This window comes from Leuresthes tenuis, unplaced genomic scaffold, assembly GCF_036924035.1.
Source record: "Leuresthes tenuis unplaced genomic scaffold, fLeuTen1.0.hap1 SCAF_18, whole genome shotgun sequence".
NCBI classification, from domain to species: domain Eukaryota; kingdom Metazoa; phylum Chordata; class Actinopteri; order Atheriniformes; family Atherinopsidae; genus Leuresthes; species Leuresthes tenuis.
The window spans coordinates 13,281,662-13,293,413 of record NW_027325372.1 but is presented as its reverse complement, the minus strand read 5'-3'; the positions used below and the strand labels follow the sequence as shown (position 1 = coordinate 13,293,413).

At 38.2% G+C, this 11,752-nt stretch overlaps 2 protein-coding genes across 4 annotated transcripts; one reads left to right on the top strand and one right to left on the bottom strand.

Moving 5' to 3' along the window:
• Positions 1-875: 875 nt before the first annotated feature.
• On the bottom strand, positions 876-8,225 carry ptdss1b (phosphatidylserine synthase 1b). Its single transcript, XM_072370659.1, has 13 exons — positions 7,943-8,225; positions 7,771-7,862; positions 7,335-7,379; positions 7,123-7,247; positions 6,443-6,601; positions 6,020-6,171; positions 5,231-5,372; positions 4,967-5,079; positions 4,481-4,546; positions 3,698-3,797; positions 3,442-3,501; positions 2,265-2,343; positions 876-2,175 (listed from the first exon to the last, which is right to left on the bottom strand). Exons 1-13 carry the CDS (start codon positions 8,119-8,121, stop codon positions 2,078-2,080), a joined length of 1,410 nt encoding a protein of 469 aa, XP_072226760.1. The 5' UTR covers positions 8,122-8,225; the 3' UTR covers positions 876-2,077.
• A 231-nt stretch (positions 8,226-8,456) lies between these two features.
• mterf3 (mitochondrial transcription termination factor 3) lies at positions 8,457-11,598 on the top strand. 3 transcript variants are annotated; one of them, XM_072370871.1, is made up of 8 exons: positions 8,457-8,564; positions 9,477-9,829; positions 9,932-10,084; positions 10,226-10,415; positions 10,558-10,705; positions 10,783-10,854; positions 10,944-11,105; positions 11,226-11,598. In XM_072370871.1, exons 2-8 carry the CDS (start codon positions 9,478-9,480, stop codon positions 11,418-11,420), a joined length of 1,272 nt encoding a protein of 423 aa, XP_072226972.1. In that variant the 5' UTR covers positions 8,457-8,564; position 9,477; the 3' UTR covers positions 11,421-11,598. The 3 variants fall into 3 exon arrangements, with proteins under 3 accessions (XP_072226972.1, XP_072226970.1, XP_072226971.1); XM_072370869.1 differs by having other exon boundaries at positions 9,929-10,084; XM_072370870.1 differs by lacking the exon at positions 8,457-8,564 and adding an exon at positions 8,602-8,697 and having other exon boundaries at positions 9,929-10,084.
• The last annotated feature ends 154 nt before the right edge of the window (positions 11,599-11,752 follow it).

The window sequence follows — 11,752 nt, the reverse complement described above, 5'->3', positions numbered from 1 at the left end:
AATATTGATCATTAGCCTGAACATCGTTTCTCAGGTATGGCGGATTTCTCATCGCTTATTTTGTTACATCATTATAAAAATAAAAAATGTGAATATCTTTTGTAGTTTCTGGTACTTTTAATTATAAAACTGAATCGTTAGATATTTGATATGATAAAGCAACAGTTTAAGACTAATCTTTTTCTCATGCATTGTATATAAACTCTTGGTGAATCTTAGTATCACTAAATATAAGTCTAGCAGGTCATTGTGGTTATTTTCAGTTTTATCGTTGGTGAATGACAATTTACTTTAGTGCATTACCAATATATTTGCATTGGGCATCTATACCAGACTCAAACAAACTTACAAACTGATAAAGATGGCTGGCACTGTGCTGGGGATGGCTCTGAAGACCCTGAACCTGATTGTAAAATGAAGAATGCAGCACAACAACCACGCTAAATGCCTTCTGGATGGCCTCGCGCTGAGACAGCAGAGTGTGATCAGTTTGAGGATTCCTTAAATATGATGTAACAGGGACACCAGGGCCATTCCTGCCAGCAGCAACAAGAAAACATAATGAAAAAAAAAGGATACTGCACCAGCCTATCCCATTGGGATCAGAAAAAAGTATTTCTTAATTTAACTTTCATTTCATGTGGAAAGGCATCTAAAAGTATAGAAAAGAGCACTTCTTATGCAGAAAGATCAAATAAAACATGAAAATACATATTTTAGCATGCAGCGTGTCTACGACAAGTCGGTAGGAACTGTTTCTTAGAATTTGTTTGTAAATACTTCCAGTTCTTTCTGGTATTATTTATGAATGATGCAGAATTCAAGTGTCCACCCGTCACTGCTGTTTTACCTCAAGGATGAGGAGAAGAATGGAATATCTTCAAGTCTTTGGACAAAAAACATATTTATTCAATGTAGCAATTAATTTCCACATACAAAAAGTAGCAAATCCACACCTATAAATCCCCCCATCAGTAATGTCACAAGAAATAATTACATGTACAGTTTACAAATAACACAATTTATTTTATATTAAATATGGTGCGATCTGCATTAAAAGTAGACTTGAACCACACAGGCAGGTTACTGCTTTAGAAAGTGAAATCACAAATAATTAACAGTAAGCACATGTTACATGGTCCACTCAACAATAATAAGAGCTAATAATGTAGATCAGTCCCGCGTTGACTTTTAACAACACAGCTTATTAAATTTGGACAAATAGAATAAAAAAGTGACCGTCTTTGAATAAATGATTATCCTCTGTTACTGAATGTCACCACGGCCTTGTTAGATTGAATGTCACAGTAGTCTTACACATACACATTACGTCTCTCCAGTTACGAACATAAATAGTTACACATTCTTGACAGGTTCAACAATAGGGGTCAGACTAAAATGCACAGAGCACAGCTGGTTCAGAAGCTGGTTTTTCTAATATGAACTGAACAAAAACTATGTGTGCCAAGTGCAATCTTGACTGAAGTAAAGCTCTTATATCACTTTACTGCCTTCCATACAAGTGGAAGAAGTGGTCAGTTTTGGCAAAAATACACAAACAAATACATTAAATCCACAAATGTATCACATAATCATCATCATCCATGATTTTTGTGATTATTAGATAATATCGTAAAGCTATTAAATTTCGTACATGGTAATATTGAAAGATTTAACAGTAAAAGAGGTTGTGTGCAAAAGGTATTAGTAGCTGTGCCAGAGTGGACTGGAGTCTACACTTCAGTGCGAGGAATCCAAACATTCATTCTGCTGTTAAATAGACAGTGTTGGTTGTACAGTATGCTGATGCTATTTTTACAGTTCAAATAGGACAGTCCTCTCATTTAGAATCCAGTGCATATTGTTGATTATAATAAAGACTCAAGACACTAGTCTGCAGGTCTATGAACCTGTAAGCTTATTGCTTTACCCCTGGCTCCCGTGCATAATATGCATTCTGGGATTTATTAAACCACTTTTAAGTTTTTAGTAAGTTGAACTGCATTCCTGTATTTTTGCATGTACTATCCTCTCATTGTTCTCTACAGTAGTTCTGAATGCTTTGTATCAGTGTTGTTTACTGTCTCTTTCCTCTGTGGCTGTTCCCAAATCGGTTTCTCGCTGAGGACTTCCTTCGTTTTGTTGGCTGTAAACTTCTTAAGGAATCCGTCTGAGCTGTAGCGCAAAAAGACAAAGTTATGTTAAATATTTGGGACGGCGCTCAGTAAAGATTTGCCACAAGTCTTGTGTGTTATGGGACAAACCTGCAAGGCCATCTGGGATGAAAGCACATGAGTCAACAACGCTGCTGTCATTGCAGTCCTCATTTTGCATAGACAGGCTCTGTTAACAGAAGGAGGCTCGGACTGAATGAGTGACTGAATCTCTGACAAACAAAAATAATATACACTGCAAACAAGTGCCTTAACATCTAGCTACAAAGAGCTGTTTTTCTAGCCTCCACTGGCTCAAAATTTCAAGACATTTTGACACATGACAGTCGAAAATGCACAGGTTCAAATAGAAATTGTTTTAAAATTAGAGTAATAGTGAAATGCACAGTAACCACAGCAATAGCAACAGCTCCTGGCAACTAAACATGATCTTTGCCGCCACCCTGCAAAACTGACTAAGTATTGGTGTTGGTTTATTCCACAAATCTGACGCAGAACTTGCATCTTTTATTTATTTGTACTAGTCAGAAAATCGTCGTGGATGCAGTTTGTGTTGCAGCAGCATGTTTTTCTCAGCTGATTCCACAACGTCAGCTTGCTGAATGTATTAATGCGTTGCTGAGATGCTGAATCTCTGTTTGGTACATATGAATAACCAAAGTGCAACAGCGGAAAGTTAATGAGGACGCTTCTTTTCACAGAAAAGGAAAACCTACATATAAAAAAGGACTGCAGTGTGACAGCTGTGCTATTGCGCTAGGCCGGCACATTATCTACAGAAAGATCAAAATTAGTCTACGCTCGCCATACAGTTATTGGGCTGTTTTTCTTAATGACTATTCATTTAAAATTAAAGGAGACAGTAATATCAACAGGCAGCAGAGCCGATGAAGAAGAGCTACCCCTCCCCCATCTTGTTGTCACACAGTTGGCAGAAACAAACACTTCATCTGGTAAAATTCTGCTCCCTTGTGTGATAATTTAATTTATAGACCAAAGTTTCAAAATCCGCCTTTAAAAGATCACTTTCAGGGTCTTGCTATTGTGCATGGACTCACTGTCAATATCTTGGCGTACTTGAAAAGAAATTGTTATTATTATTGATAAAGTATGCGCTCCAGTCAAAATGTCTGCAGTGAAAGAGATGACTTATCATCATGATTGTGAAGAAATAATTTGAAAATCTTTTATAACATGAATAATCATACTTGACATATAATGAATACATAACTAGTACGTTTTTTCAAGACCCAAAGCAGGCTCTCACCTTCATTTTATGTTGCTCATACCACACCATCCCATACAAACACAGGAGTGTGATGAGTGCCTGAACAAGGAAAGAAAAAAATTAGAAGAAAATATGAAATCCATCTTTATAAAATAAGAAAACTGAATGATGAGCAATGGATTTACCGTTATTACTATAATATTCACTCATTTCAAACATATTTGATCAATTTTAGGCAGTTATAATTACGAAGGAAATATAGTTCCAGGGTGTATAGTACGTTTTTTTTTCTTACCAGACAGAGAAGCCATAGGAGGACAGAGCGAATTTGGGTCTTTGAAAACAAATCTTGGCCAAATTTCACACAAGCCAGAGCCTCCAGGAAAGCGATGGCTCTTAAAAGAAATATGAACATATAATTAGCCAGAAAGAGAAAAAAAAAATGGTGCGTTTCATTTAAAGTTTTCAAAAACAAGCTGCTGTATTCAACAATGGCCCCCTCTTTTGGCAAAACATCTGCACTGCAGCGGAGCTTCTCTGAACTGTCCGTATGCATGCTCTTAACATTACAGTCCCACCCGTTTGAACTCATGGCTAATAGTTACTTGCAAGACTGCATTGGGAAACTAAGAGAGCAGTCTCAACGCTAAGTACTTCATGCTGACAGAGAGTGCCCATCTTGTTGCTATGGCAACTGGTGCAGACTCAGGGCATCTGCAGCTTTGTGTCTGAGGTGAGTGAGGTCAATAACTGCATAATGCCATGAGTTCCATTTGAGTAGAAAATATTTTCTCACTGAATCAACCTCAACAAGCTGCTCCGATGCAAAACGAAAAAGAAAAATTAAAGCAGGCTAATCAGGGCAGTTGGGACCTTTGGTTGAGCTTACAATTCTGGTTTTAAGTCCCAGCCCTTTCTGAGGATAACACTACTAGACTCAGAACAAAGTTAAGTGTCAATTTACTTGCAAATTATGACCAAAATACAGCAGGTGCAATTAATGATAATGATAAATATAGCAAATGTTAACACCAACAAGCTTAAAAGAAAGATATGAACTGACGTGAAAGATACTCACCCAAACACCCAACACTGTGTGCCAACTCGTTTACACTGAGTGTCTGTCAGGTATGCATAATATTGTCTGCAAAAGGTTTAAGAAGATCTCTGTTAAGAATAAAGCAAAAGCTCAAAGCATCTACGTAAACGTTGTAGAGCATCTCAAACCACCAGCACTTTCCATGCTCCAGGGGCATCACTTATAGGACTGACTTGTGCTGAAATGAAGTATGACTTAAGCAGAGAGTCACATATTGCAGTGATGCGAGGGATTTTCCTCAGGCAGGGGTTGTGCGCTTTGTGAGGAATGTCAGAAATGATTAATGTTCAGGTGCTGTTAAAACTTTTTTTTTTTTTTTTTAATAAAGTGAAGCCTAGATTTAATACTGTCTCAAAGAAAGGCTGCATTATATGGGTAACACTCAATCACACTGTATCTAAATTTATCTCATCCCGTGCACTGGTGCTGGCAGTTTGGGTGTGAAGATGTAAAGGTTGAACGCACCGTACAGTGGGTGCGGTGATGATTCCGACAAGGAGGATACGACACCAGCTGAGAGGGTGAGAGGTCTGGAAGATGAAGATGTGCTTGAGGAAGAATGTGTTCAACTCTGTCAACTGCAAACAATAAGACAGGCAGAATTAAATCATTGTTCTTCTTTTTTTAATGTGGAGAAGCTCATTTTGAACGTGTGATCTATTGTCAAAATAATTGAAAGATAAATCAACAGTCTGACATTTATAATACAATGGCCAAAGCATACACTACCTGCCATAAGATCATAAAGAGGTAGATGCCTGCAAGTCTCTGGAAGGAGGACTTTGGGTCGAACCAGCGCACGTAAGTCCAGCTGGCTGGTGTAAATTGAAGCACAGCCCGCTTTATCTTCCCTGTGGTGGTGTGGATTTCCCTGAACAGAAACAGTTGTGCAACTTCAGGGAGAAGTCAGAAAATCCAGGCATTAACAACAGGTTATTGCTGTTTTGCAACAACTGAATCATCAGTGAGGTTGTTCATTCCACCCGTGCTTTTGTGTCTGTTAAATCGGGAGGTCTGGCCAGGCTCCAAGAACATTCCTGAGTTTGACTAATTTGGGAATAACAAAAGTGCAATTTATGAGAGGGAAGAAAAGACGTAATAAGCTCTTAAAGCTCCTCTAGGAAACACATCAGCCAAAATATAAAATTTAGTTCTGAGTCTTTTGTGCAAACACCAGAATATTTAGGCAATATTCTGGTTTAGTCTAGGAGAAACCCACCAACATCTCAGAGCTGAAGCTGCTGAGGGATGTTGGAGGAATGGTCTAAAATTTCTTCCAGCTGATCGGATGGATTAACAGTTACTTTGGAAATTCAGCCTCACAAGGACATCACACTAAGACTTCCAACATTTTGGAGCGCAGTGAGGTAGAAATATAGAAAATTCTGAGGGGTTTGCAAACTTTTCAAGCACAATCCCTTACACTTTGATTGTTTAAGCTATTCAGCCACTAATGTCTCTGTGGAAATGATGTGACGTGAAATGATGATGTCAGGAAAAAATAAAGAAAACACTGACTTGATGCTAGCCCAGCGGTAGGTCCTCATCTCAAGAAAATGGCAGACTGTCATACCCAACCAGATGCCGCCTCCATTGCACAACAGTATGTCCAGTATCACCTGATCCCACCAGCACTCCGCAAAGTTTGGCAAAAGGTGCATGAAGAACAGCTGTGAAAAGTGTGGGAATGAATGAAAGGAATTTGAATCAAGCTATTTAATTCTTTATCTAAAGAAAAAAACTTAATGAAAGCAAATGTAGAGTTTTATTTGAATGGGTGAAGACCTTTGACCTCAAGCTTTTCAATACAATCAGCTCAGTGATAAATTAACTTGGTATTAGGCTAAATCCTGTAATCTAATTCCATCTACAAACAATTCCAGCTGTCGAGCCAAAAGCTCATGTTATGCGCAAATACTAATGAACGCATGCGTGTGTTACCTCGGTGAGTTCCCAGGTGATACTGATGGTCCAGCACAGGCCGTAGCTGCGGATCAGCATAGCCTTAATGGTCCACCCTGCAAAGTGGCCAAAAGCAAAGATGTCGAAGTGGCTCAGGATGCGCTCCCATGTGATCACCGTACAGTTTACTGCATATTCCTGAAGAATGGAAAACAAGGGTAACAAAAAGGCAACCAACCAAATCTCTTCCTCATGTCTTCTTGTAATATAAATCTTATCTCTCATCTAAGGAGCTTTATTCCTTTATTCCTTATTCATTATGTGTCAAAATGAAATTAGGTTTGTTTTTATTTAGAGTTAGGGTTTGGACTTATTATTGGTGCGAGGTGCTTTTGTAAACCAACCACATATGATTCAATGCCAGCAAGAAATTGATTTTCAATTTGCAGAAAATTTCAATCATATCCGTCAAATTATCCATATTAGGGCCAGAATGAAATATGATTCAGAGTATCATGTGATTAATTTAAATTCAAGCCCCAAATCCCAAATCATGGTGCATTTCATTCAAACATAGACAACAGACTCAGTTCACTTTCATCTATACAGAGTTCTTTAGAAAGTGAAAAAATGTGTTTGGGAATAGCAAAAATCTGACAAACAGAAATCTTCTTTCTGTAATGGTTCACAAGTAAGCAAAAGCTGAAAGCCATCCTTACCATGATATCAGCTTCACGTTTGGCATAGCGCAGATTTGGGTCTAGCCAGTACATGAGAGTTTTGACCTGGTCCCAGTTGAGGAAGATGAGAAAGACAAGAAACAGGAAGTAGAGCACACTGAGACCTACCAAAGACAAGAGAGTGTGAGCGAGAATTAAGAGAAATTATGTCTGTATTTGAAAAGAATATTTACGCCATTCTGAACACCTACCAAACACCATTCGCCAAATCGCAGGATGTGGCCTTGTGAAGGGTCCTAAGAACAAAAAATTAAATCACTAACACGTTACAATAGGTGCTTTCCCCATTAGAATATAAAGAGACGCTGCAACAAACATTTATTTATCATCTGCTAAATACTGTCTTGGCTCCGCTAAATATTACCTATTTTTTTCATCCATACAATATCAGACAATTAGGTGGAAATTGCTGGATTCAATCAACCATGAGTCAAATACCCTTAAGTTTTGTATTTACAATCACACAAGATATTGAAAGGGTACAAATCATAACATCTGTGTTGGCTGGAAGCATACTGCTTTTATTTCACTAATATTTACCACCAATTAACCATACTAACACGCTGTACGACTTGATCACAAAGCATTCAGTAATAAAACATAGGTATGTGTGATGACATAGCTTACCATTAGGAAAGGCAAGGATACTGATGACCAAGAAAAAGGAGACAACCACAAACAACCCAACACGGAGGTTATTGTTGGCGTGTTCATCATCCCTGCAAGTATACAATATTATTTTAAAAAAGGCCAAAACTAATATTAAACAAATAAAAACCGCCCTGACGTTGTAACTTACCTGGTGAACGCAAAATACATCAGGCTGAGCACAGTAGCCGTCAGTAGCGTGATAGTATGGGGCTTGTAGAAGAAGTCAAGACAGATATCCTCCACTTGTTGCTCGTTTATCTTTCGGAAATGTAACTTATAGGTGGCATCATCCTTCCGAGGTGAAGTGGGACCCATAGTGACAACCATGTCGCTGATGTAGCCAACTCTGGTAATTTCCCTGAAATACTTATTTAAACCTGAAACTAAATTATATAGAAATGATGCGAAGACTGCTCCTCTCCTTACGCAGGAATCCTAAGGACGGACTGAACCACTTCAGTCCAAGGGGTGTCTGGCCGCGAACATGAGTATTTACTTTGCCATCAAAAGAAAAAAAATGACTGTGGTAAATATATTTTCGCTACAATTAAACTTGACTATTTTAGACTTTAGGCTTTACTGAAACGGTCGCCCTCATAAGAAGATTATCAGCATCAATTACACGGGCAAATACATCGATGTGGCACATTCGAGAATATGACGTTGCCTCGGAAGTTCTTCCGTTCTTGTGCACGTGAAAGTAGTTGACATTGTGCGGCTTTGGCACGTAATGAAGCTGAGTTACAGAGAAATATTTTGAATCTAAAATAGTGAGTAACTTAAAATGCCTGCAACTGTGTGTTAGTTTCAGCTGTTTCATTTAAAATTTAAGTGGTATTTGGGTTTAAGGAGTTGTTGTGCTAACTTGCTAGCATTGAAGAATCTGGTTCAAGCTAGCTTCTGGTAGGGTAACTACGGGGCAACATTGTCAAATTTCTGGTGTTATAAGTTTTGTTTGCAACTAAATATGTTGCATAAGTGTGTTTTTGAAAATGTAAACTAAACTTTTTTTTAGGCCTTGCGTCTTGTTAAATTAAACCCCACCATGCTCTTGAATATCTGGATGATCCATTAAAGGACCAAAACAAACTGTTGTAGCGTAAGACAGAATCTAGTTATCGTATTTTACATCATTATCGTGTATTGATAACAAGTTTCTATATCGCCCGTGTTGTTGACAAACATATTCATAGTCCGACTAATAAAGCTAGTAAGAATGCACAGTGTACATAGAGTTGAACAAATACAGATTGAATTGAAAATAGAATAATAAACAGTTCGGGAAGTGTTGGTTACATATTTTATTAGTAGTTGACAATGAACTCATCACGACAATGTTCTTTTACTGTCAGAGATAAGTCTTAGTCGTCTTGTACACCAGCACTTACTAATTGTAAACCAGAAATGGATGAAAACTTAAAATGTTTGTATATTATTTTGTTGATTTTTCTGAAATTTTGCTAGATTTCATGATACTATTGCATGGTAAGCCAGCTAAAATTTAAATGGGTGATGCACGTCTGAAATTACATCCACATTAATTTCAGGACCCAATGTTTGATGGTTACAAACCTTTTGAAGATGCTCTGTCTAGAGTAATTTGCCATGGGCTAGAGATAAAGCAGAGTATTCCTTATATTGAATTGCATGATTCTCAAACATGTCATATTCATTTCCTACAGAATGACCATGGCTTCTACCTGTGCACAGCTGTGTTTGCGATGCAGAGGTCTCCTTGGCTCCAAGGCTAATTCTTGGCAGCATTACGTTCGACATTGTGTTACAATGACAAGAGAATTTCCCCAAATCAGTAATGGCTTATTCATCATGAAGAATCGCACAGCGACTCAGACGAGACTGAGGTGGAAACAACAGATGTGCCACTACAATTACATGACAGCACGGTATCTGTCAACAGAGGCTAAGGAAAGCAAATGTACAGATGAGTTGTCAAGAGCTGACATTGTTTCATACGAGAACCCCCCAATGCCATTCACAGATGCCGTGTCAATGACCCAAAATCAGTTGTCCATGGGTAGATATTTTTTTTCCTCTTGTTGATCATTTTGAGTTTTGTTCATTTGACTTTTGTTCAAACATCATGATTTAAAATCAATCTGTTTTCTTCTTTAAGTAGACTTGGATGCTGTTGGTGAATATTCAGCATTGGAGGAGATAAGCGATGAGGAAGCCATCAGTATTTCTATTCCCTCTTCCATACCCCCAGCTTCCACCTCTCTTGGAGATTATGTTGACAAGTCAGAGACTCTTACCAAGCTGGTGCAACTAGGTAATTCAACTGCTGGGACTGTTTTATCTATTTTTACTTCACTAGTTTTCAGATATTGTTAGAAATGGGGTCTGAGAAAATTCAGGGGTCCATCAAATTGTTATTGCATCCAAATTCTTAAACTTCCTTCTCTCATCGCAGGCGTGAATCTTTGGAAGCTGGAACAAAGGCCCAATGTAGGCTCCATGCTACTGAGACTTGACTTCAACACAGATGTTGCCCCCCGGCTGCTGTTTCTCAAAGAGATTGGAGTGGAGGATTCGCGCTTTGGCTATATTATCACTCACAATCCCTTCTTTCTCACTGAGAATTTGGAAAACCTGCAGGCCAGGTAACATGAAGGGATTATAGAAACATGCCTTAATGATGCCTTAATATTTGCCACTATACTTGATGCTGTAGAAGCTTCTCTGCTGTCACACTGGCTGTAAGACTGTCCTAATAATGTTTTCTCTTGTGTATTTTTTGTAAAGGGTTAGTTATCTCAAGTCTAAAAAATTCAGTTCAGAGACTGTTGCATCCATGGTGTCCAGAGCACCTTATCTGCTCAACTTCAGTGTAAAGAGGCTGGACAACAGACTGGGTTTCTATCAGCAGAAACTCAATCTCAGTGCTTCTAATGTAAGTAACCTTTTCATGTCTAATTGAATTGAAGGAAATGCTTTAGCATGAAATTTACGATTTTTGTCTCTCAACAGACACGGAACATTTTAGCTCGTCTGCCCAGATTACTGTGTGGCAGCTTGGAGTCTGTTAAAGAAAACCTAAAGGTATTGACTCCCTGCATGAGTGATTTGAAAGCATAGTTTGAGTGAGCCGGAGATGCTTTGCTTAATACTTATGAAAATGTGTTCCACAGGTGTGTGAAATAGAGCTTGGTTTCAAAGCAAATGAGATCCAACACATAGTTATTGCCGTCCCAAAGGTGTTGACGGCTAATAGAAAGAAGCTCACTCAGACATTTGACTTCCTCCACAACACCATGAAAGTACCCCACTACCTGATCACAAAGTTCCCACAGGTGGGTGGTCTGTCTCTTGGTTTTTTGATAGTTTTTCACCATTTTAGGATCCATGTGAACACTTTTTTTTTTTTTTTTAGAATTAATTATAAATCAATTATCTGATATATTCTCATGTAGGTCCTCAATTCAAAGTACCTTCGTCTTAGAGAGCGCCACCTCTTTCTCGAGTACCTTGGAAAAGCTCAGTATGACCCAGCACTGCCCAACTACATCTCCCTGGACCGCCTGGTGTCGTTGCCAGATGAGATTTTTTGCACAGAGTTGGCTTTGGCAACATTGGAAGATTTTTATTTGTTCCAAAAGACCCTCTAATTCTTCATGAGTGAACATTAAAGATGGACATAAGTGGTGAAGTATGCAAAATAAATACCATAATGTCAAGTGCATGCAGACATAAAGGTCCAAACATAGAGAGTGTCGGCAAAGCTTGAAATAAAATGTTTTGTAAATATGATGTTTAATGAATATATAAAGTTTGTCAGTTCTTGTACTTGAATTATTGCCTTCATTTACCAAGACTGTATATGTCATTTATGTTCACAAATAATTTCCTTCATTTGAGGTTTCTTCGGAAAAAAAAATAACATGGTTCACTTGTTTAGTGGTTGGATGTCACCCAGTACATTAATCTAAATGTTGTTAAC